We start from the raw sequence: 26,634 nt of genomic DNA, 5'->3' as shown, positions 1-26,634 counted from the left end.
TCAAAAACTGAAATAAAGACCATTACAAAATGTGTTCCAACTTTGGAAATTGATGATCCATGAGAGATTATTACTCTGAATAAACAGCACTTTATCCTCACAGTATATGCAAATGTATACAATGCATCAATTCAACACAAACAAGTAAATATTTTCCTTTTTCCCCCGCTAAGAACTTAAGTATTTTTGTATATTATTAGGGTTACACAACAAAGCGACCGCAAAAATGGCCACGTCAGACGGTTGAACAGAACCACACATCGTCAAATTAGAACTGCAGGACAGTTGGATGAATGCTTGCGGAAATACATGTCTCAGGTATTATATCGGCAGTTACATGACTTGATAAATTCCCTGTCAAAAACACATTTGAGATGAGACACACACACACACACACACACAATACACACAATACACACTAGGATCTCTACATTTTCTGTGAGGTAAAACACGAGTCGAGTGAAAGAAAAACAAAATCCAGGTGCAGGTGATAATTCACAAACAATACCACGAGAGCGTACGGCACTAAACAATAACATTCATTTGGGTCGCATCATATTCAAATTCGGGCAGAAGGGCAGGGTCATGGCAGGTGCACACACTGTCACAGACTGCCAATGCATTATAGGTACACGAGTCAGCAGTTATTTGGTGACATTTTCAAGGGGAACCCCTTTAAATCCAGATTATAGATAGAGCCCTTTCTTTTAAACTACAGTAATGCTTTTCCTAGTATCAGACTACAGTATGCACATTTCCAGCAATATCAAAAGCCAAGTACAACATTATTATTCGTTTCCCCCTTCAAACAATATAAAAAAAAGACTAAAACAAAAGTAAAACTAAACCAAAGATTGATTATCAGTATGAAAACAGGAACGCGCCACTGTCCGCGGCCTTTGTCGTCCATGACTCTGTTGTGCACCAATCATTCTTGAGACGATTCTCTAGTCCAATCGCATTACGCAATGTTGGAGCTTGTAAATTGCGTTCGAACAACTGAACGAAGCTGTCAGCGGTAAACGATTTAGATTTAGCATGCCAACTCAAAGGGCTTTAGGTCGTAATTTTCTGATATCAGTTACTTTGTAGCTAATTTTGACAACTCACATACAGCTAGTTCAGTTAGCTGATCAAAATGATAACCCTAGAAACCTGTTGAGTGAGTTCCTACAAGACTTAGGCTGCTTTGTTTACCTTACTAGCTAGCTGGCTAGAAGACACTGCAAATCTAATGGACATACTGCGCTGTTCGGATGGTGAAGTGTATTTTGACAGACTCTTGGGTCTTCTGTCCGACTGCCCATTAGGTTTTAAAATTAGCTTGTGCAAATGCGGGCATCAATAACCTGATATTTAGAATTTAACAACCATCAATGTTTAACAACGAGGAGGAGAATCTTGTTGAAATCGTCGCCAGTTTAAGGACCAAATTACGATTAACGGAGATTCATTTGCAAACGTTAGGAAAACAAGTAAGGTAGGTATAGCTCGCTAGCGAAATACCGTATATTTGAATTGTTGACGGAAAGAAATGGGCCAGCCTGAGAAGATCTAGCTAGCTAAGTTTCTTACATTGATCATATCAATTATAAGCCTGTTCTCTCCGCATCCTCATAGTTGTAATTCAGGACATGACAGCCACAGTGAGCGATGTGACCAGAGTCCATCCCGGGGGTTGCCGGGTCGTCTGACCATAGAAGACCTACAGCGACCTGATGCCACTCAGCCACGACCTAGCAACCCAAGCTTGGTGAGAACCCTCCGCAGACAGCTGAGCGACTGGGCAGTGGAAGCCCACCTACTTCTGACGAGAGAGAGAGATCCTGCTTGATGAGAAGTGTGTGTGTATGGAGATGGATGGATAGAGAGAGAGAATGCAAGTGGTTGGTTTTGTGCCTGTATAGGTGTTCCAAATGGGCATGCATTGTGTGCGTGTGTCTTAAATGCATCCTCCGGTATCTCTCATCTCTCCCAACCAGCCTTCTGTACCCCTCACCCAGTCAACCTCAGGCATTGTACCAGTGATGGAGCCTGCCCCTCTGAGAAAGAAGCTCGGCTCCTTGCGTCAGGAGAATGCCTCCCTGGTCCTGGAGAAAAGACAACTGATCAGTGACTTGGAGGCAGCCCAATATGAACTGGCCAGCTCCAACACCAAGGTACTGCAGTGAGCCAAGTCTCCTGTTCCCCAGCTATGGGACATCTTTTTTTATCACTTTTTATGCTGCAGGTTTGTGCAGTGCATATATAATTGTTTTATATAATGTCATGTGACTGATGAATGACTGAAACACTCTTAACAAGGTTGGCAGAGCTAGTGTGTGTATGCTGTGCAAGCTTCTGGTCCTCTTGTGCAGAGTTGGTTTGCTCGCCTAGTGCATTGATGCCAAATGCTACCCGGCGGGTCTTTGCTCTCCCCTCAGATCCACCTCCTAGGCTCCACAGTAGGGGCCAAAACCTCCAGTGTAACTGTCATGAGGGAGCAGATCCTGGGCTTGGAGGCTGAGTTGGAGACTCAAGCCAAAGAGCTTCGGTAACCAAGCATCTCTTCATTTCCGAGTAGTTTAATAAGCTACTAGTGCTGCTCACATGTCCTATCAATATAAGGTCCTATGTTGGCTGATAAAACAAAGCATTGAGTAAGAATGTGTTTCACACTTCAGTCCAGTGTGTTATGAAATAAGACTATGTTATGCTATTGTAACTGAGGTGGTGTGGTTAAGCACGCTTGTGTGATGAGTAACCTTGCCTGAGACCTGAATACTTGCGTTAGCTCCCATGGCAAATGCCTTGGCTTTAGCACAATGTACTAACACAGTCCTGGGTGCTCTGATGCCCGGGTTTGAACCCAGTCAGTCATACTATTTGTTTCAGGGCGACAGAGCTGAGGGTGGAGCAGGGCCAGCAGGCAGCTGCCCTGAGTAATAAAGAGGTGGCCCAACTGAGAGAAGAACTGAGCGCACTCAGAACAGAGCTCATTGACAGAACCAGACAGGGCAAACGGTAAGACACACTTAATTTTATGGAGGAGTAGTGCCATTGATATTACTGTGAGGTTCAAAAAGTTCCTTATATCTTCTTGACATAAACTTCCAGTTATGGCCAATATTGTTTTTTAACAATTGTTTTTTTAATGGGACTTAGTTATAAGTGGTTGCAGCTCGTAAGATTTCGGATTGGAAAAAATATGAACAAATAGCTCTTTAGATTTAAGGCTTATCAGTGTTTCTCTTATACATTTTTATTTTTTTTTAAACATGTTTTTTGGGCATTTCTGCTTTATTGGGATAGAGACAGTAGAGGTTGACAGGAAGGATGGGTGAGAGAGAGGAGGGATGACATGCAAGATATGTCGAGGGTCGGAATCGAACCAGGAACCTTGCGATTATGTGGTATGCGCATTAGTGTGCTACGCCACTAAGCGCCCCGATACATTTGTGATTCCCTTACCTAAAACCATTTGTCCTCTTCTGGTCAATTGAAATGTTTGGTGCACACAGCCCAGGGGGTTGTTTTGATGTCTTTGCATCCTGCATATGGAACATATTGGGGAAATTCTGACACCTATTGCTAATTCTTGGTCATAACCTTTATACGATAGTCCAATGACTGTATTTAAAATCATGATAGGTTAAGTATGTACTGAGCTGCTTTGTTTCATACAGAGCGGAGCAGCAAAGGAACCAAGCCCTTCGTAATGCAGAGAAGCTCACAGACGCTTTTAAAGACTACAAGGCTAATGTCTCTATCAAGCTGAAGAAGGTAACTCATTCAAGCTCTCAACTAAATTTAACAGACTAATGACAAAGGTTGTGAGAAGTGACAAGGCCAAACTTTTGACCAAATGGTCATGATTGTGTTTTGCAGGTGATGGAGAGTGAGAGCAAACTGAAGGAGAGTCTGATTGAATGTGACAGGGAGAGAGAGGAGCTGGAGAGCAAGTGCACCACGCTGGTGAGAGAGAAAGCCGAGCAGAGCCAGATTATCAGGTAGGTGTTTGCGCGCTTGTGTATGTGGATCCACATAAGATCCTTATAGTGCTGCTACCTCAGAGCTGAAATAGAGCATAGATTTACTGAGTAGAGTGATGTCCTTGAAGATCTGACTCAAATCAAACAGAATTGAATAGGTGGATACCATACAATGGTGGAGGCTGTGGTGAGTTACCTACCACCTACCTCGAGTACAAATCCCCCATTTAAAAACTTCCCCATTAAACTCTCACCCTCTACTTGTTGCTCCATAGTCAGTTGAAGGAGGAGGTAAGCCAGGCCAGGACCCTGGTCACAGAGAGAGAAGACCTCCAGACTCGTCTGAAGGAGGCTGGTCGGCTGGCCTTGCGCCTGGAGAGGGAGCTTGGGGAGAGGGCCATGGAGGGCAGGGAGCTGGTCTCTCTGCGCAGGGAGACTGAAGACCTTCGGGCCCTAACGCAGTGCCAGGAACACAGGCTGGCCCAGAGCCAGAGAGAGGCCCAGCAGATCCAGGCAGAGTTGGCCAGCTTGGAGGCCATACTGGCCCTTCTGCATCTAAAAGAGGTATTGGGAATGTGGATATACATATACTGTACAGTAGTGATGGGCAAATGAAGCTTTTGTGAAGCACAGAACCACTTGAGCCAATTGTTTCGAAAATGGGTTCATTACTCGAAGCTTCAGTTACAGTGACCTCTCCTGGTGAAGTGCAAGGCTGCAGTCAAATTAGGCAGGCTAGTTGGTGGACAGAAGGCTTTTAATTACACGCACACACACACACACACACCTCAATGAGCAGTGTTGGAGAAACTACTTTACTTTTGTAGAAAAGATCTTTTGTTCTGAAGCATCTTTGCTTTGATCACCCTTGGATTTAAAGTATCTTTGCTTTGAAAATTCTTTGATGCACACACACTAAGACTGAATATCATGTTCTATTTACAAATAAAGATTGATGAATGTGTGTATTGTGTTACTGAGGAGAGAGTGCTGGGGAAAATATGGCATAGGTTGGGTGTGTTTGTGTAACTATGGCAGGGGGTGATTATGTGGGATGGGGAACACTGAAAGATTACAAGAAGAACACTCAGAGAATACAAACGCAATACCAACAACAGCAACAACGCACCGACTACGACAACCCACAAATTGTGCATTGTTTAGAGCGGTTATAAAGTGTTGAGGCGCTCAAATTCAAAACTGTCGCAACCTGTCACCTGTCAGAATCGAGACGAGGCAGTGCCAGTGAATCACCTGATTGGACCGCGAGTCAGGTGATTCATTCAGGCAATGAAGCAGTTGCTGCTTCGGACGTCATATGCCACGTGATTTTTTTCGCACCAAAGCAAGCTTTGAAGCAGTGGTTCTATGGAATTGTTGTTCAGGGTTTGAAGCACGTATCGAAGCTTCAGTGTCGCACTGCCATCACTACTGTACAGTGACCTGTGTAAGTAATGGGACAGTGAAGCATTTGTTCTTCTTTTGGCTCTACACTCCGAAAGTTTGGATTTGAAATCAAATAGTTCTCAGCTTTTATTTGTGTATATATTGGTCTCACCATTGAGAAATTACAACACTTTTTAGTCTCCCTATTTCAGGCTACCAAAGGTGATGGGACAATTGGCTTGACAGGTGTTTCTGGTTTGTCAGGTGTGTTTCGTTACATCATTTGTGCAGTCATAAGAGAGCTCTCAATGTGTAGTATTGATTCTAGGCTTTGCCAACATGAGGGCCAAAGAGATGTTAATGAAAGTCAGAGAAGCCATTATGAGGATGAAATATCTGAAAAAATCTAACAGGAAAATAGCAAAGCCAAAATCAAGAGATTGGAACATCATTAAAATGAAAGAAAGCACTGGTGAGCTCAGAAATCGCTTTGCGTGTAGAAATCGGGTCGTGATCTGCCCGTAACAGCTGAAAGCCGGGCAGCTGTACAGTGGAGTCCGGTGTAGATCCCATCAGCCACGATTCTGTGAAACACAAAACAGAAGAGAGAGAAAAGTCTCTATTTGTCCTTATAAGAAGACGCAATTTGTCCATTTTGTGAGGAGTATTCCCGGTAGAGGCGAGCGTAATCCTCTCTCCCTGAAGTGCACCAAAGCCCCGGCGTGCTTGCCTCTCCGCCTCCGTTTCACTGCTTGGCCAAGGGCCAGAGCATCTTTGACCAGAATGTCCAGTAAATCCACAGATGAGGCGAGAAAGTTGGGACATAAATCAGATGGTGATGAGTCCCTGATGTTAAATATCTCGTGAAAATAAACTTAGTGGAATCACAATTAACAGAATTAAAGACTAAAAACAAACAAAGAGGTGCGCACCAACACACCGTGGCAGCTGTGGGGGGCGCCATCTCGATAGATTATGGCGACCGATTATGGCGACCTCGCCGACTCGGGCGAGGTTGCTCATCACATGAGTGTTGTTCACTGAGCCAGTAACTCTGTTATATACAGTTATACACATGCATACACACACACAGCCAAGAGGCCCTACTGGCCCTGCTAAAGCTTCAGTGGTTCTAATTTGTGGCTTGATATGTTTTGTATGACAGGACAACAAGGGACCGCTCTGTGTGAAACCTTGCATGCTGCCAGTGGATTACACAGAAACTACAGAAGTACTCCAACCCAAGGCAGGTGTGTATACACACACACACTCACACGACACTGCTCAGGCAGTGCCCCGCTGTCTGATCTATAGATTAATTAGCAATTTTGACCTGTTGATATTTAACTCTGCTCTCAGAAACTCTCTCTGCCCTTACCTCTTCCTCTAATCCCCCTATCCTTTTTCTCCCCGACCCTCTCTCCTCCAGGCGAGCGCTACCAGCAGCTACTCCCTGTGCTCCAGGCTGTAGAGACTGAGCGGAGCAGGCAGAGCTCTCTGGCCCAGCGGCTGCAGGAGAGACTGTCTGCAGCCCAGGGGGAGATTTCCTGCCTGCAAAGTTCTATGGCCCAAAGGGCCTCGCACTACCAGCAACTCCACAGTGAGCTGCTAGAGAAGGCCAGTCAAGCGACAGACACAGAGAAGGAGGTGAGGGACAGGTCTGAAAACAACCTTTGCCCATTGTTTTTCTCTCCCTATGCTGAATTCAAAATCAACCCCTTGCCCCTACCCCCTATGCACTTGTGATATGTTTGGATTAAACAGGTGTGAATTATTGGTGTCCAATAGGCTCAGTGAAAATGTTGCCATATTTCTTAAACCTCTCCAATCCTCTCAAATACCCACAAGGGCATAGGGGTTTGTTTGGAGTTCTGCATTACTGAGGTGATTTATGACTGTGTGTGGCTCCCCCTGGTGGTCTTATTGTCACCTTCCAGTTGAAGAGGAAGAGTGCTCGTGTGGCTGCTCTGGAGAAACATTTGCAAGAGAAGACCTCTGCCTATTCACAGGCTGCCATGAAGAACAGTGAGCTGGAGAAGGAGCAGCTGGTACACACACATACACACCCCGTTATTATGCATACACACAGTTTGCATGACATCTACATTACAAAAAGGTTCCCCCCTCTCTGTCCTCAGGAGAAGGCCCGTAGTATCCAGCACTACCAGTCTGTGATGACCAAGAAGCAGAGGGAATTCCAACAGGCTCTGGAGAAGTGTAAAAAAGCGCACACTGAGCAAAACAAGGAGCTGCAGGACAGAGTGGAAGTGGTGTGTGTGTGTGTGTTGTCTCCCTCTATGCTGTCTTTACTCCTCTTTGTGACTTACGGTTATCATTTATGACTTTTATTATACTATATTTATGTCTCTTTGGTACTCTTCTGTTGGTTTGTTTCTGTTTCTCTGTCATCTTATCTCCCCACTCTCTGTCTCTGTGGTTGTGGCCCTGTGATTCCCAGTTACTGACTCACATTTTGTTGCCTCCCTCCCAAGCTGCAGCTATCTCAAGTTCAGACCCAGGCCCTGTTCTCAGAGATGGAGCAGGCTGTATGTTCAGCCCAGAGGGAGAGACAGGAGGCCCAGAACATAGCCCACCTCCTGCAGGCCTCCCTGGACCAGCTCACTCAGGTCACACCCCATCAAATGCAGCTGCAATCATTACAGCTTAAAATCTCAACTCCATCGTGCAGCTGTAATGCATGTTGCCATTTTGTGCTGGATTGACATCTCACGATGTTTCAGGAATCCATATAATGATTCTCTAAATACTTGGGCCCCTCAAGCCACCATAACTGGAGATGAGTGGATGGATTGTTTTGATAAAAGCTAAAGATCTTAAAGCACTTTTTTATTTTTTTTGGTGTTATCTACAGGATAAAGACGCCACGGCTAGATGCAGTGAGGAGGCTCTACAGAGTGTCAGAAACCAGGCTGCTGAGTCTGCTGTCAAGGTCAGTGCACAGTTCAACTACAAATGCCATGAAATAAACATATTCTTCTTATTAGTGGACTTGATTCAGCAAGTCCAGTTATTGTTATTGCTCAATCTTCTTCTTCTTCTTCCAATTCTTCGGTTTTAAACTTTAAGGGTGCTGTAGGAGGGTGCTGTAGTGCTGATACTGAGCCCAGCGCCAGGGGAAAGTCAACAAGTGTCTGTGTGTGCAATAGTTGGAATGTACAATAGTTCAAATATTCCATGCATGTGGCCCCACCCTGCCACTGTGACATTCAGGGTGTCATTCCAATACAACAGGAATGATAATTAGTTAGTTTCCATGATACCTGCTTAGTGACGACACAGTGAGACATGTTGACGCCAGAGCACAGGATGGTATCTCTCTGCTTTTTTACATTTCTGAATCATGAATCAGGAATGCCTTACAAAACAATGCACTCTCTTGGCTACCAGTTCTGCCCCACTGAACCCACTCTCAACCACTAACCAACCATCTCTCTACCCACTCCACTAAACTACTCTAGACTCATCCTATCTATCTAACCTTCTCTTTCCAACCTTCTGCCTATCTAATCTGCCAACTACCTAGCATCATCCTTTCTCCTTTCACCAGTCACTACTGCTTCACTCAGTACAACCCATACTGATTAACCTCTTAATTGTATTTATTTATCGACACCTCCCCTTTCTCATCTATCCATCCTCTCTTCTATCAATGAATTCATCCATCCATCCAACCAACCAACTAACCAAACCATCTTCAACTTAATCCGCTACCATAATAAGACACTCACTTTCTTTCAACTACCCACAGAATCTTATCAACCATGATAAAAGCTTACTGATACCTATTTAACTTTTTCAACTATTACACTTTTTGTAACTCCAAAAACTCTCATCCGGTTACTCAATCTAACTACCACACTCAACCAATCAACTCTCTTCTCACTCCACTGAATTACCCAACCGTACAACATTCTATCTTACTAACCTTCAACCCATACTGATTAAACTCTAAATATTGAGATATCTATACTTACCCTCTATCTAGCCATCAAACCTCTCCTCATCTATCTATCTATCTATCTATCTATCTATCTAACCTTCTCATCCATCAATCTCACTTTCTTTCAACTGCCCAGGAAATCTATTGAAACATCTGGAAAAACCTTTTCCAGTACCAAAATAACACTTTGCAAGCCCACAAGGTTTCTTCTGGAACTAGTTATTATTATTATTATTATTATTATTATTGTTCCAATTCTTCTGCATGCTGCATGAATAATTACACAACAATGCACTCTCTTCGCAACCAGTTCTAACCCAATAAATACATAATGTATTTACTGATATAGATCTTGACATTTCTTTTTTATTCCACCTCTCTCGATATACCACCCTCTCTTGGTTTCCTTGTGCCATATACTTACCAATAATTCGAGCTTGCATAGATTTTGAGATAAAAATGAATGTTTTTGCTCAGAGTATGATTATATTGATTATTGATTGTCCGTCACCCAATAGTGCTTTTTGTAGGATTATTTTGAGATTAATATTGTTTTTTTGGCCAACCATTCCTGAACCTTAGAACAAAAGTCAGACACCTAAGGGCAATACCAAAACAGATGATCTATTGCTTCGGTTTCCTCACTACAAAATCTGCATAGTGGTGATTGTTCAATGCCCCATATGGTATTCTTTTGGTTGTAATAATTGTATACAGCAATTTAAATTGAAAAAAGCTAAGAGTCAGTGTTGTTTTATATTGATTGATAAACCTGATGCCACGGGATGGGAATGTCAAATCTGTTCCCAGTGATCTTGTATCCTGTAAGGTGCAGCTGTCAGTGTTTTTGACCTTAAATGAAACTTAAAAATCTATTGATACTAATCTTTTTCAGCCATTTGTGATTTTTTTAATATGAGGCAGACAAACTAAATCCATACTTTTATTTTCTAATTGTGTGACAAGGCTGCAATCAGTTTATTTGTAATTTTGTATTTAGCATATTATTTTAAAAGTTGTTTGTGACATAATATCATCATATCATTGTGAAACATTTTTTCCCATAAGTGTTTTTTTCCCCCCCAATCAGTATATTTGAGTTTAACCAGATTATTTGCTGCAATATTTGGTCTGACTGTTCTGGAGGATAAAATTTAAATTGTAACCAGCTTTGCATGGCTTGTTTTAAGAAGGGTGATACTTTGTATAGCATTTTATTTTCAACATACCGAAAGTGAGAAAATAGAGGAGGAGCTTCTCTTGGTAATCTGCTCGAGAACCAGTTTGGGTATAAGTATAGTTTTTGAACGATTGAAGCTTTTAGCAAGAGGTATTCATATTCAATAATATTCAATAATTTCAACCCCCCATATTCATGTTCATTATATAAATAGGCATGTTTAATTTTGTCTGGTTTACCATTCCAAATAAACAGAAATATTTTTTCTTCATATAATGAAGAACGAGTCATCTGGGGTTGGTAGTGCCATAAGTAAATATGTGAGCTGAGATATGATATGAAGGAGTTATTCAGTGTGATTTTCCCTTAAATGGATAGGTATTTACCTCTCCAAGGTGGCAAGATCTTGTCTATTTTGGTTAACATTTTATTGAAATGTGTGGTACTAAGTTCATTTATATCTTTGGGGATATGAATACCAAGTATGTCTACTGCTCCATCAGCCCATTTTATCGTAAACTGCATGGTAATGCGCACTCTTGGCAACCAGTTCTACCCCTCTCTCTCTCTTACTCCATCTATTTTACCTTAACAATCCTCTAACCTCTCATCTCTCTGGCTATACTACTCTCACTTTCTGTCAACGACCCAGCCATCATCCTTTCATCTATCTGCCTGTATGCTACCCTCTGACCATCTTTCCATCCTACTCATTTTCTCATCTCATTTTCAACTACCCAGCTAATCTATCATCCACAGTTAACCATCTTTTAACTTTTCCCAGTTCCAAAATAAGACTGCAAGCCCACAAAGTTTCTTCTGGGACTTATTTTTCTAGTTGGAGTTATATCTGTTATATCTGTGCTCAGGTTATAACTTAGCCAGTAGTCCACAAAAACCTGTGAATAATTAGTCTAACATGGCGATATGACATTTTGCCTTCTGCTGTGTTTGTCTTCCTTTATGTCAGGTGAGGCAGCTGGAGACTGCTCTGTCCTCCTGTAGAGATGAACTGAACTCCTACCTGCAGCAGATGGAGGAAGCCAAGGAGCAGTATGAGAGACAGCTGGAGATGAAGAGCAGAGAGGTAGGCCTGGTGATGGTACTTTCATTCATGCTCCCGTGTCTGAGGAGTGTAGGAGCAGTGCCCTATCCTGTAATATGAGCCCCAATTTTTCATAGAGTGTGTGTGATCTGGGAATACTGCCTGTTCTGAGCATGACTTCTGTCCCTCTCCTCAGCTGTCCTCTCTGCAGGAGGAGCTGTGCAGCACCACTTTGGTGTATCAGAGCTCCAGTGAACAGAGCCTGCAGCTCCAGTACTCCCTGCAGCTGCAACAGAGCATGCTCCAGGAGAGCAACACTCGTGTGGTGGAGCTGGAGGAGAGCCAGATCCAGCTACAGGGACAGGTAGTGTACACAAGCCTGCTGGAGAGACATTGAATAGAGATTAAAGATAAACAATGATCAACTACTTAGACAGTGCCTCCAATAACGAGATATTGCACATGCAACAGGCAAGGACCAATGAAAAAAGGAGAATTACACACATCTAACTTGTTCAGATATTGGACAGAAATAGGAGTGGAAGGAAATGAGTAAAGTCTCCAACTAGGACACCACAAACAGTGCAGCCTAACTATCAATTGTCACTTTAATATTTGACACAGCTGTGTCATGTATGTGGCTGTGGTAATAGTTTATCATTTCATGAGTGCTTACCACATTTGGGCTGTAATTGTGTTCTTTTTATTAACCTCTTTTCACAAGGAGAAGAAAGTATGAACGGTTCCATTGACCAAAGCCAATATAAATACATATAAATACATACACTTACAGGCAGCCTTGTTCTATCCACAAAGCCAGCTTTGACAGGAGAGACCAGCTGAACGTCCTTCAGGGAATCTGCTGCTTATGTTTCATTTTTTCAGTCTGTACTTTATCAACTAGAGCGTCATACTGTGTTCTGTGCTTATTTGTTGAGAATTGGGTTGGGGCGATATCCACATTTTCTTATTCATAATATTACTTTAGAAAGTATCATGAAATAATAGGGTATACCAGTTCATTAGGTATACTTGAACACCAGTTTTGCTCCTCTCTTGGTAACACGTGCAGATTGTGTGCCAACAGTTTTAGTCATAAGTTTAACATGAATATAAGACGCTATATCAACATTCAAATGTTAGCTCATCTGTAAAAATTAGCAGCTTTTCATACACATGATCAGACAAAAATTGTGTGTGAAAAAGCGGAGATTAGGCGGGAGAAAAAATAGTGGAATTAATTAATATATGCGCAAGTTACGATAACAACACACCCTTTGCATTACAGAATAGTAGTGAGTAGAAAGTGAGGAATTTTCATCGAGACAGGAGTCAGGATTTTAGGTTATGGTGGGATTGAGACTGGATAGGGAAATTAGATACTATCCAGGGCAGAAGAACATAATTTTCCTTCCCATGCTGTCTTCTACTCTGAATGGTTAGGAGACTTCATGGCTTTTTGGTGTGACAGAGATGGGTAGCCCTATTGCATTGTGCATATGCCTATCATGTACAGTGCCTAAAAAAGTCTATACACCCTTTCAAAATATTCACAATTTCTTTACCAGAGCCTAGAATCGAAATGATTTTTTTCCACTGATCTGCCCAGCCTATTGGATATTTTCAAAGTGAAAGAAAAAATGCAAATAAAGTTGATTACAAATGAAAAACAGAGAAGACCTGTTTGCAAATGTCTACACCCCCCCCCCCCATTGCTGTGCCTCTCTTTAAATTAGCTCAAATGCAAACATGTCCATATGGGTCATGCAAGAGAGTCCATATGAGTTCAAGGATAATAGTTCATGTGATTTCGGAAAGGAAACATATTTGGTTTTGTAGGGTCCCTGATTTGAATAGGAATCAATTACACAGTGTTGATTAGGCTTTCACTACCAAATCAGCAAATGTCTAAATTTTCTCTTGATCCTGACAAACTCCCCAGTCCCTGCCAGTGAGAAGCATACACATACCATGATGCAGCTACCACTGTTTCTAAAACACAACATGGTGCAGAAACGGTGATGCGTGCGCTGGATTTGCACGCTTTATAGTAAAACCAAAAAAACACATTTCTGTATCACTTGGAATTCATTGTTTTCATTAAGGGATTCCTTCAGGCCACTTGGCTATATAGACCAGTTGTGTAGAGTGACTGGGAGTGGGATAATGTAATTGATTCCTATTCAAATGAGTGACCCAGCAAAGCCAAGGTTATACATTTAAAAACATGTTTGAAGTGTGATCATTGGACTCCATACTCAGTTCAAGTTATTGAGTAACTTGTTGAAGAAATGTTTGCATTTGGACTAACTTTAGGTGAGCCACTGCAAGGTGTGGACTTTTGCAAACAGGTCTTTGAAAGTGTCCAGTAGGCTGTGTAGGTCATATATATTCTCTGAATATTCACAATCACAGCTCAAATAGGTTATTTATACAGGCTGAGGTACATCTCCTGTATTTTTGGTGGTAATGTTTTGAAGTGAGACATGTAAGAATACCATCATACCGTAAAAAATACTGTGATATGATATGGCTGGTGTTGTAAATAGTATGGTGAAATAATGAGACGTTTTCACTGCTAGATATGCTTTGCCTTGCAAACAACAGGATGATGCGTAATGTGTTGTTATGCGCATATCTGCAGTTTTAAGCACTTTTACAGAATATGGGCTCCAATTTACTTCTGCTAAACAGTGGTGTGCAGCACTAAAATCATGTGCAAAGACCATTTTGGTAATTTGCTGTCACCTCAAGATGCTTCTGCTCCGACCAACACAAACTTAGCACCAATATAGGTGGCGCAGTAAATAGGAGTGTCAGAGGACTTGTCAAAGGGAGTTGGAATGTTCAATAATTCTCAATAGGTGGAAATAGACACTTATTTGATGATAATGGGCACAGCAGTTGTCGCCTGTTGGTGTTAATCCCTCATAGCACTAGTACATCCTCTAAATATGTGGAAGTAGGCCTAATGTATATTTTGTAAACTATATCGATCGCCTCTGCTCTCTGTGCCAATTACTGATTAAATCATGGAACCTGCTTTGAAAGGGTATAAAATCAAATAGGAGTATATCTTAAACATTGTATCCGGTAGGTTATAGGAAATTATACAACAGGTTGATGAAAACAAGCATTGTGATTGGCCGAGAGATGACCGAAGCTGTGATTTAATAAAATAATGTCACAGTTAAATGACCTATTATGATATTCCTATGCTGCAGTAGATTTGTATTACGTTCCCTTGACAACGTTTGTAGTTTTGGGAACTATATTTCTCAGAGCAGAAACCACCACAATATATCACAAAATAAATACTTACTCACAATTTTTGGATTTGTTGTGTTACCGTTAAAAGCAATAATGCCCTCGAAGCCGCCATTTATCGTCAGTATGGTCACTTGGTAGGGGTTTGCCAGCACAGAGACTTCTACTCTGAGATTATTATCTTTTATGTAACAGTCTTATGACCATAGATTCTTGAAAGGGCTCCCATTGAAATGAATGAATGATTGTTTGTTCGTAGTGTGCTTATTTGATAGGGAGAGATGCATGTTTACAACTGTCAGTTGACATCAGATTATTTATATATAAGTGCAATCCCAACCCAAGATGCACAGGTGTAACACATTTTCATCAATCATGAGTGGAAGGAGTTCTGTTTGTGAATCTCAAGTTAGAATTTGCGAGACAAGTTATCCATGGGCATCAGGTGTAGCACCAAGGTGTGAGGCTGCTAAATTCTAATCTGGATATCCAACTGGTGAACGTGTTCTGAATCATTTGATGTTGTTTGTCCCAGGTATCGCGGTTGGAGCAGGAGTTGGAGCGGGTGCGGTCATCCCTGGACGAGGAGTTGAGGAGGAGAGAGGAGGCGGCACAGGAGACCAGTCAGGAGATGCAGGAGAAGAGGAGACAGGCGGTACAGCTCTCTGACTCCGTCATGTATGAATTCTTATATGTAAACTCAAATGACCTATTGAATATTGTATCGAATCCATGAAAGGTTTGGTTTTTTGGTATTAAGTATTTTGAGAAAGGAGTTATTTCAGTCCACTCACTGCTCTTGCCCTGAAGCAGAGAAATGCCATCACACCAGAGACCGAGACAGTCCCATGACTCTGCTGTGGCTCCATAACCAGGGCTTGCTCTGTTCTGTTTCCCCTCTCCCCTCCCTTTACCTCCATTCTCCACCCCTTGGCAGTGGATGTAGCCTACTGTATATATTCAGCGCTCTGCTTTCAAACGCAGTCTTCTTGGGGGAGAGGAAGCAGGGACTAGGTTGCTTGGCAACACACTCTTCTCTGGAGTGCACTTACTACTGAAACAGGTCAAGGACCCTAGTTGAAGGTGCACCTGGTCAAGGTTCAAGGAAAGTGCTTTCAGAAGGTGTTTCTTCTTAGCGGAGCTTAGCTTATTAGCCTGGTTCAGCGGAGCCTGAATTGGCACAATTTCTTTCCAGCAGCAGCACTACATCGCTGAGAGGTCGAATGCGAGAACTTCAATGGGGGCTGTATGCACAGTTAGGTGGGGGAAAGATGGAGGGTGTGTGTATACACATGAGATTCAGCATGTCTGCATGCATCTTTGTGTGTACATGCATGTTAACATATGTTTGTGTTTTTCTGTGTCTGTGTATCGCAGGCAGCTGACGTCGGAGATGACCAAGTGTCGTGGGGAGATGTCCTCCATGGAGCAGGAGCTGCAGTGTCTGAAGAGAGATGCCAGCTCCAAAGCCTCCCAGCTTAGCCACATGGAGGAGATGTTACAGCAGACCCAGGGCTTGCTGGAGAAGAAGCAGGAGATGGGTAGGACTCACAGGAAGAGCAAGGGACCCATAGTGGTCACCTTTTACTTCTATAGTCCCCTACAGATGGTGTAACAGCCTCTAATCCCTAAACCTAAATCTAACTTTAACTAATTCCAGTTAATTTATTTAATTGCTTGAAATTCCAATGGAACTGGCATTGACAACAGCTTTTATAGTTGTCGAGGTAAGACCACACCCTATTGCTCTCATAGAAATTGAAAATAATCTCTCTCTCTGTCTCTCTCTTCCAGTTGCAGACCTGGAGGAGAAACTGCATCGCAGTGAGGCCGACAGACGGAACTCTGTGCAGCGGGCCCAGGTTCTGGAGGGACAGCTGCAGTTAGTGCGCAGTGACCTGGCTGACACACTGGACAACTTGCAAAAGCTGAGGGACGTCTTGCAACGCACGCAGCTCACTGCCGACGAACGACAGGTCTCACTGGAGAAACTGGCCTCTGAACTCAGGTGAGCATTGCCCATGACAAATCCCTCCAACACACACATACTGTACACACACACACACACACACACACACACACACACCTTGACTGGTGACTTTGGACCCCCAGGCTTCTGTTTTTTTAACAGGCTGGTTCAGGGGCCCCACCTTCAAGAGCCTACATTCCTTGTATGGACAGTGTTACCATGGTGATCGTTGTGGAGTGTCATGGATTTGTATCTGTGAACCAAGGTGTTTCCTAGTTGACTGGGAAACATCAGAAGACTGAATCAAAAGAACTGTCTATGCTTGTATTTCTATAATATTTGTTATTGTATTGTATATATATCTAATGTATTATCAAGCAAAACCTTATAGAATTATGTACACAAATGTAATTCCTCTTCTATTTGTATTGAAGCCTGTTGTGAGTCTCCTTTCAAGTGAAAATGTCTCTCACAAGATAATGTGTGTTGACTATTTGTAAACCAGTTAGACACTTTCAGAGATATTCTCTAACATACTTGGTGGCGAGTTCATCCAAGTATCACAGAATATACAGAACTCCTACTCCCGCAAAACATATTTTGTACCAGCAGGGGGTTCTAAGGAGAGTAAGGAAAAATACATGGGCTATAATGGAGATTTTCCCCAAAATTGCTAATTATTTTGGATATTAAACGGCAATCTGATTTATATTCCAAGGAGAATATATGTGGTTAATATAAGGCAAATACAAATACTTTTTACAGTATTCTGTTTATTCAGGAATTGGTTAAAGGGCTGTGCTATCTACCCCACTTAGCATAGTGCTAGCAGGTTTTACAATCAAAAATCTTACTTTGAGACGAAAGTCTGTTAGTGTGACATTGTCTATATTTAATTATCGATGCAAAGATAATTTAGGAAAATGAAATCAGGTAAGGCACATTATTTTCTGAATTTATAAATGTTGTATATTTGCTTTGTTGCATTTGGTAAAAAGCATTTTCTTTGCTTTGGGTACACATACACACACAAAAGTACTGGGTGTACCAGGGAGACTAATTCAATGAGTCATAAATGATTGACATGCTCTTCTGAAGAACAACACAGAGCAGCCTATTATATTTTATAACTCATATCCCTCATAGGTTCCTGGTATAAGTTGTATACCTTGCCTTTGAGAACACAATGCTTTCTTGGAAAAATGACTTAACAGAAAAAAGGGCCTCACCCAAAGTTACAAACTCACCAAAGACTCCTACTGCCTAGATTGCAGAAAGGTAAACAAAACCCCAATAGAATACAGTTCTGATATATGCCTTTCATAGTGCAGTTACTGCTCCGTGTCAATTGTTTTGACAGTGCGCCAGTGAAGTATAACCACCACTCTAGAGCTGTGCCTGTGATGAAACTGTCGTAGCCCCATCCCCTCAGGAACTGATACATTGGAAATTAATACAAACGAAAATAAACTACAAACACCAGTATCCTTCAGAAGTAGGTAACAGAGGCCATGTGACTTGCATTTTATGGTCACATGATCTCTGCCTGATGAGTCAGAATGGTTGCGTTCCTGGCTGTCTTCATTGCAATCAGGCTGCACATCATATTACTTTAAGATATTTTTGTGGTTCCTAACGTGAAACATTTCTCCAGATGTTTTAAGATCTGAGCAGTACAACTGTGATGAAGATCAAGTGGAAAACAACCACAGCCATCCCTTAATGTGTTCCAGTCGTGATTCTACAGTTATTGTTTATAAGGCCAAAATGGCTGCTGAAAAGTGCTTTGTATACGGAGACTTTCTGATTTCACAACCCTAATGTGTGTGTCTGTGTGTCTGTCTGTCTGTGTTTCTACAGGGAGAGTCAGAGGGAGTTGGAAGAGAGGAGTCATGAGGTTTTAGACATGGACACAGCACTGAAGAAGAGACATGGGGAGCTCCAACAGAGAGCACAGCTGGTACAGTTCATTGTTTTCTAATATAACACACACCCACACACTAATAAACAATACCTGATGAAGATCTACCTTTTTCACACCCAAATCCGAAACCAAATGTTTCAGATACTGTATGGACTTAAATGGGAATCAGTGAATAGAAACATGAACCTTACCCATACTTATGTTCCTCTTCCTCTTGGTCAGCTGGGACAGTTGGATGTGGCTATCAGAGACCATAAGCTGGAGATGGAAAAGAAGGTGCTGTCCCTGCAGCAGACTCTAGGACAGAGAGAGGGAGACGTCAAAGACAGAGACAAACAGGTTAGGCAACCCAATCTAGAGGACTTTATTTTACTGTACAGAAAAGACAATGTATTTGCTTAGAAAGAAGATTCAATTTACTATCATCCTGTCTTTCCAGGTAGAGCTTCTGAGTGAGAGGTTAGACCTGCTTATAACACAACTACAGGGGAAGGAAGATTTGGAGAAGGTATGGTGGGATGAGGGGATGAATAGCTATATTAGTGTCTGCCAGTTTGACGATGGGAAAGGAGTTGGGTAAATCAGATTTCAAAACTGGCAACCAGACGTGTGTGTGTGTGTGTGTGTGTCAGGACACTCTGGAGCAGGGTCAGCACCTGCGTGTTTGTCGTGAGAAACTCCTAAGGACTACGCAGGAGCTTCAAGACACACAAAACCACTGTGAAAGCCTGAACAGAGAGCTGGACAGTATCACTCAGCATACACAGGAGAAGGTTAGACTGACATGGCTTAATAGTTTAATGATTCTGCACATAACCACCCTGTCCTCTACTTCATTTGAATCTGAAAACATAGGAGAGGTGAAAACAACAGAATGTGTTTCTCTCCAGGTATTTGCTTTCACCTGTCTTGTCCTTTCGAACCAGTGCAGATTAAGGAAAGGAGATGAGGAGAGGAAGCCATGTTTGACTATTGAGATTCATGCTAACTGTTGTGTGTGTCCTGGAGGCGCAGTTGCATCTGGAGGAGGAGCTGGCTGGGTGGGAGGCACGCTGGGCCCAGGGGGAGGGCAGGCTGCAGGCCACTGTCACCTCCCTACAGCAGGAGCTGGAGCAGGAGAGGGAGCAGCACAGCAAAGAGGTAGAACTGAGAGCAGGGTCCAACGACTGTTTATGTCTCTATATAGTGCAGTATCTGTCAATCACTTGCTCTCTCTGGGCCCCAATTTGCTTCCGATAAAGAGCACTGCGCAACATTGAAACCATGTGCAAAGACCGTTTTGCTGATTTGGTGTCACCACAATGTGCATCTGCCACGACCAACACAAACTTTGCACCAATATAGGCGGAGCAGTAAATTGGAGTGTTCAGAGGGTTGGCAAGGGGTGTGGGACAATTATCCATTCCATGTTCAATAATTTCCAATTGGCGAAAATATACATTTATTTCAATGTTAAACTGGCACAGCAGTTTTCAGGATCATCCTCATACCACCAGTACGTCCTCTACTAAATATATGGAAGTAGGCGTAATGTATATTCCATATTATAGGGTACTACGTATCTGGGCAGATTACAGGAAGATATGCATACCTACTTCATAGAAAATATGTTTGGAGAGCCTTCACGCACAAACTAAAAAGAAATTCTAATAAAATACAGAGGAAACAAAAAGGTACATAAAATGATGTAATGAAATGCATGAAGGCAACTGAAATAAGACCAAACCAAAGTGCTGGTTGATAATGGTTATGACTGAGGGTCATTTACATTTACATTTGTGGCATTTAGCAGACGCCTTTATCCAAAGCGACTTACAACAAATACATTTGTTTAAGTAAGTGAATCATCTATCCATCAGTCATCATAAGATAAGTAATCAATGCTCAGACCAGGGGCCATTGGCAGTCACAATGCTAGAAGAAGTTTTTCTTCTTTTTTCTTTTTTTTTTTAACAGGAGAAAGACTTGTACAGGGGGGTTGTGGGGGTGAAGAGGTCGCTAGGGTTAGGGTTAATACGGGGGGGTAGTGGGGGTGAAGAGGTAATGGAGGATAGCTGATGCAAATGATAGAATACTGTACTGTAGTGTATGTAAAAGTCACGACAGGTTCATTAAACCATTCAACAGCGTTTAGAGACTTTCCAGTTTAATTTGGCACCACTCTAGGCTTGTTCTGTGGTTAGATTATGATATCTCAGACACTTTTATTTGATACAAATATAAATAATTATAAGAGTCGCTCTAACTGATGTGAGACAATGGTGAAATCCTGATTGGCTACGACAATGGATATTTTCATTTAAATTATCCCAATCCACTAATTTGCCGCAGACCTGCCCTCCGCTATATGCCCTCTATGCTAATTGAAACTTTGCTGAACGAAATTACCAACTTACCGTGCCACCTGGCGGCAAAGGGAACAACCCCTCCCTACTTGCTCTTCCACCTCGGCTGGCCACTGTACAGTTTCTCTACTGTAAATAAATTAATAAAAAAAAGTAATTCTTTCTTCTTCTGGCATTGTGACTGCCAATAGCCCCTGGTCCTAGCATAGATTACTTTTTCTTATGATGACTGATGAATAGATGATTTACTTACTTAGACAAATGTATTTGTTGTAGTCGCTATGGATAAAGGTGTCTGCTAAATGCCATAAATGTAAATGTAAAAAATGTAACACACACACCTTTCCCAACCTCATTATCTTCCCAGTTTCTCGTCATTTCCCTTATTGCCTCCTCTCTCACACATTTAATAACTGCTCAAGTACCCTACCTATGGATGCTAATCAACAACCTCCCACTGCTCAACCACCCCATTTTTCGCTCTTTCTGTTTCTCTCTCCCAACCCCATACCCTCTTCTCTCTCCCCCATCACCTCCTCTCTCTTGCTCCCTTCCCCACCTCCCTCCATTCCCGACTTCTTCTTCTCTCCTCTTCTACTTCCCTCTCCCTCCTATCTCCCTCTCTCTCATCTCTTTCTCTCCCTCCATATCTTTCTCTCCCTCCTCTCTGTCCCATCCCCTAACTCCTCCCCCAGCTCTCGTCTCTGCAGCAGACTCGGGGTCAGCTGCTGAAGGTGTCAGAGCAGATATCCTGCAGCATGCGGAGCTCCCAGGAGCAGCTGTCCTCCAGGTTACAGCAAAGCCAGGCCCAGCTGGAGCAGGCCAGGGTTGAGGCTGCCCACCTCAAGACGCAGCTCCACACCAGAGAGAAGACCTTGCAGGGCGCCAACGAGGCCCTGCTCATCAAGGTAGAGTACAACAAGTAAATAGAGTAGACATCCTCCACTAGATATGTCCATGCACAAGAGCTTAATACTATATAATAATATATGCCATTTAGCTGACGTTTTTATCCAAAGCGACTTACATTGCAGTGAGTGCATACATTTCAGTATATATGGTCCCAGCAGGAATCAAACCCATCGGCCAGGACCTGTCCAGCCTGAATTTATGAGGGGTCGGGCTTGGGTTGAAGCATTGCATGCGTGACTTTAAATGGAATTTGCAGCAGGGCGAGACTGGTGTCGCGCGCCTGTTCACTTTCTCCCCCTCTCACACTATCCCTCTTGAACAAGCAATCTGTCTGCCATTTTGACGTTTCTCTATCCAACTTTGCAACAGGGAAAATAACTGCAGTGATATCATATTACCACTGATCCAATGTTGGTAAATTAGAAGCTAATATAAAGGTGATAACTCGATACTAACCAGCAATTTGGTTTCTATGAACAGCTGAAAACAATTGCACATTGTAATATGCTGCTGCCACCCACCCAGATGTGTTTCTGCCCACCCAAAACGTTGGGTTACACAAACTCAGTGTCTACATTCATCATGAATATTATTGTGAGAGAAATGTTACATTGTAGCACAAAATGTTCTGTGGGTGTGCAGCGCTCTGCTTCATGTATTAGCAGAAATTTAATGAAGAATCAGGCTTCAGGTTCGGGCCAGTTTGGAAAGCTCTACCATGCACTTCAGCTGTACTATTTTTGGGCTATCTTTGCTAAGGGAGTAGATTAGGCTGTTATATATACTTCATTTTGACTGTCACTAACAGTGGCTGACTGATTTTCCCATCTGTGTTGTGCAGGAGTCTGAGGTCACTCGTCTGCAGGCCAGGATCTCCAGCCTGGAGAGAGCTGCAGACCTTCACCACTCCTCCCTCCATCTCCACCAGGAGTCTACCCTGCCCTTGTCTCCTCCACACACTCACACTCACACACACCCTCGTTCTCCTCCGCCTACTCACACATGCACTAGTTCTCCCCCTCGCCCCACTCAAGCCCCAGACTGGTCGCGGGACAGCGTGGACTCCTTAGATCTCCCCCAGAGCCTGAAAGCCACTTTAAGAGAGGCGCTGACTCAACACCCCTGGGACTCCTCCCTATCCCCATCACCCACATCGTACATCAACCCGGACCCTGACCAGAGCTGGCAGGGCTTAAGTCGCCTGGAAGCCACCTCTGCCACAGACCTTTCCTTTAACCCCCTCACCTATATGGTGGATAAACTTGGGGAAAGAGAGGGGGACAGGGATCCAGAGAAGGAGCATCTCCACAGGCAGAGCCATGAGGAGGAGATGGACATGAGCTCTCTGACGGGTATGCTGAAGTTTGTCAATCAGACCCTGGCCCTGCAAGAGGACCCATCTCTCTGGGGTAACACTGGCCTCTCAGAGTCTGATCACACACTCACCCTAAAGGTTAGTTTGCTGTTCACAGTTGTGTATTGGTGTATTATTAAGGATTCAAGGACTTTGTTCAAATTTGATTAGATTTGGTTTGACTATAGCTATAGATTTTGAGAGGCCGTAAGGGTATAGTAATGTGATTGATGGGGAGCTTATTAGCACTTGTTTAATTACCGGCTTTTGCATAATTACTGGCTTTTGCACAAATGTAATGCTCCTAAGTGGGTCATTCCATGTCAAATCAAGAAGCCATGACATCCACCATCTCAGATTGTTCTGAAATGGTTTCTATAGTTAGAAACATATGTGTATTCATGCATCATTATTTTGTATAAATACAGTGCCATGCGTAAGTAATGGGACAGTGAAGCATTTTTTTCTTCTTTTGGCTCTATACTCCAATTCGAAATCCAAAAATTATTATAAGATAATTATTATAACACTTTTTTTTTAATTCCTGAGAAATAGGATAATTGATGGTACCCAAATTGGCCATTTTCGTTTTGTGGGATTCATATAATATTCAATGGAATTCAATCTCCAAATCTGATTTGGACCGAAGTCCTACCTGATTATGATTAAGACATGAGGAATACAAAACAAAGATCAAAAGTCCCACATGAACCTTCCAAATCCCTCCTTTATCGGACAGTATGGAATATCAATTATCTATGGCTGACAAGTAATGCAGTGTAAAGCTGCTCTGGTTAATCTGGTAATTGAAGGTTGCCCTGTCCAAAGGTATTAGTCTTTGAAGTTGTGTGTCTAATGTCCCACTGTACAGTGCGATAGTACCAGAGTATGTCCTCTAGATGGTGCTGTCAATGCAATTAGGTGAATAAAGAATGAAATTGTTATATTGTTCTCAGTGTTAATTCACAACTTTACCTTCAAATAATAATGATGTATACATGTAAAGTGAAGAGTTAAAGTGAGAACCGTTTATTTCTGTCACTCTTCAATACATCTGAAAGAAATTTCATAGGAAAGCAAACAATGTAAGGGAACAACATTGAGGACTACACATTGAGAGTGATTGTTGATAATGTCCAATGAGTCAGGGGCGTGTCCAGAACTTTCAAATGGGGTGGCTGGCCAGAATGGGACAAAGATTTGTTGTCTCATTGGATGGCCAATGATGACTTTTGAAAATGGACAGAGAGTAGATTATATAGGCAGCAAAGCTGTTGCTTCTAGGTTGTAATTTAGCTAGCCGTCTAACGTAGCTACCAAGCTAGGCAGGGGCGTTATTTCAGCTAAACCTAGGCGGTGGCAGAACATTTTAATCTAGATGTCCCTGTATCCCCGCCCCTGCATGACTCATTGAGTAGTCCTCAATGTTGTTCCCTTACATGTTTTGTTTTCTATGAATTTTCTTTTGGGAGAGACTAAGGGGGCACGCTAGGCCTGCAAACCAAATTACATTTCCGAACTGGTTAAAATTTGGGTAAAGGGTTTGGTTAGGGTAAGGATTCATGGTTTGCAGGCCCAGCGTGTCCACTAACAGGTCTGCTACACCATAGGCATGAAATCCATGTCCGTGAGACATGCATGAGACAGAGTTGATGGACTCCTATTGTAGTAGAAACATTGATATTAGTACACGCATACAAGAGCAGTACCTGTTTGATAAACCGAAATGCAGTCCATGTTTTATATTTGAGTAAGCCCTAACTCTTCACAGATATTCAGATTTGACAGGACTCTCAATATAAAACAATACACTTGACGTCAGGAATTGATACATTTAAAGTTCCATGTCGAAACAGACTGGGAAGGATATTTAGTTTGCATCAACGCGCCCAATTGTTCATGTTTCTGATGTTGCAGGTTAAATTACTGCGCTGACGGGTACTCCCCTGATTGCGCACGCTGCATCCCGGTGTCTCACTGCTTAGTCGCTTTTCTTTCAGACGTTGTATTGAAAGGTCACATAAATTAACTTCTTCTCACTTTAATTCTTCACTCTACATGTATAAATCATTATCATTTCATGGTAAAGTTGTGAATTAACACTGAGAACAATATAACAATCTCATACATTATTCATCTAATAGCATGGGCAGCGCCATCAGGTAGACATACAACAGCAATGTGTTCTTTTGTCTGTTGATTTCGCATGGAATGACCCAAATATATTTCACATGAACGTTTAAAAATGGATGAGTGTGAGTGAAAATATACATTAATTTACTACAAATCTGTTTCTTTTTCAGGGGGACCTAAAAGAAGGGGGATGCTGTCTTACAGGGGACCTATAACATGCAGTCTGTGCACATAGTTCCGATCGTGTGTGTGTGTCTTTTTGATGTCTATTTAAATCAAGCTGTAGGCTAAACACTATTGTCTGGTTTCATTACATCCAGCTCAGACTTGCACTTGAATGGCTGCCACGTTTAAGATGATCTCTTGCCTAGACACACGTACTGTAGATATCTCTTATTTTGTATAAATGATTTTAATGTTGTGCATTTCTTTTTAATACAATAAATATTTTGATAAGTAGGCCTATACATGATGAGCTGTTTGTTTTGTTTTGAATAGCCTCTCTGCAAATAGTTTCTCAGTATTGGAGAAGAGTAAGGGAACATTCTGACAGAAATCCACTTTGATGTTTTCTGTGTACGGTTCTGTTGTATAGTCATGTTGCCAAGGCACCGGAGGAACTTGCCAACCCTAGAAAAAAATGTGTGGTTTAGAATGTGTGGGTCCTGTTGGAACAAAATGCAGACTTTCTGAATTGGATTTGGCACACATAGGAGCTTTACATAACAAGAACAAAAGTGGTATTAAGTGTGTAGTTTGAGGACCACAAACTCCAAGTAAAATGCAATGGCTCAAATTCAAATTCTTTGTATTCAAGTAGGAGACAATTAATGTCAAAACTTGATTCAAATTCTATGAAAAGGAAATCGCTAGGACATATCATGATAAATTTGATCATTTAGATTTATTGATACAAGCCCAGTAATTGCAGATGATAACATTAATGGCATGACCAGGAATTATGTTAAACATATTACACAAACACAGAACGCAAGTGTCGTACAAAGCAGTCTGGAAAAGGCAGACAGGCCTGCTTAGGGTTGCCTGTATACTGAGTAATAAACTTACTGTGTGTGCCTGTGTGTGTTTTACATAACCCTCCGACCACCAGCCTGTTCCAGCAGTCCTGAAGGGGTTCGAGTTGTGGGGGAAAAGAAATAAACTATAACCTCTTCTCAATAAGCAGC

General features: G+C 42.3%; 1 protein-coding gene across 3 annotated transcripts; it reads left to right on the top strand.

The window, feature by feature from the left end:
• Positions 1 to 1,008: 1,008 nt before the first annotated feature.
• On the top strand, positions 1,009 to 25,914 carry ccdc18 (coiled-coil domain containing 18). 3 transcript variants are annotated; one of them, XM_083675408.1, is made up of 27 exons: positions 1,009 to 1,480; positions 1,621 to 1,753; positions 1,983 to 2,159; positions 2,424 to 2,533; positions 2,875 to 3,003; positions 3,666 to 3,762; positions 3,868 to 3,989; positions 4,247 to 4,535; positions 6,523 to 6,607; positions 6,787 to 7,004; positions 7,295 to 7,405; positions 7,496 to 7,627; positions 7,856 to 7,984; positions 8,230 to 8,307; positions 11,469 to 11,585; positions 11,740 to 11,907; positions 15,346 to 15,488; positions 16,188 to 16,351; positions 16,605 to 16,818; positions 18,640 to 18,739; positions 18,926 to 19,042; positions 19,143 to 19,211; positions 19,336 to 19,476; positions 19,712 to 19,843; positions 21,744 to 21,956; positions 22,802 to 23,413; positions 25,618 to 25,914. In XM_083675408.1, exons 1-27 carry the CDS (start codon positions 1,377 to 1,379, stop codon positions 25,660 to 25,662), a joined length of 4,149 nt encoding a protein of 1,382 aa, XP_083531534.1. In that variant the 5' UTR covers positions 1,009 to 1,376; the 3' UTR covers positions 25,663 to 25,914. The 3 variants fall into 3 exon arrangements, with proteins under 3 accessions (XP_083531534.1, XP_083531533.1, XP_083531532.1); XM_083675407.1 differs by having other exon boundaries at positions 7,850 to 7,984; positions 19,718 to 19,843; XM_083675406.1 differs by having other exon boundaries at positions 7,850 to 7,984.
• Positions 25,915 to 26,634: the final 720 nt, after the last annotated feature.

This window comes from Argentina silus (genome assembly GCF_951799395.1).
Source record: "Argentina silus genome assembly, chromosome: 1".
Taxonomy (NCBI): domain Eukaryota; kingdom Metazoa; phylum Chordata; class Actinopteri; order Argentiniformes; family Argentinidae; genus Argentina; species Argentina silus.
Note: the sequence above shows the minus strand (reverse complement) of the source record. Positions and strands in the feature narration are given on the sequence as shown.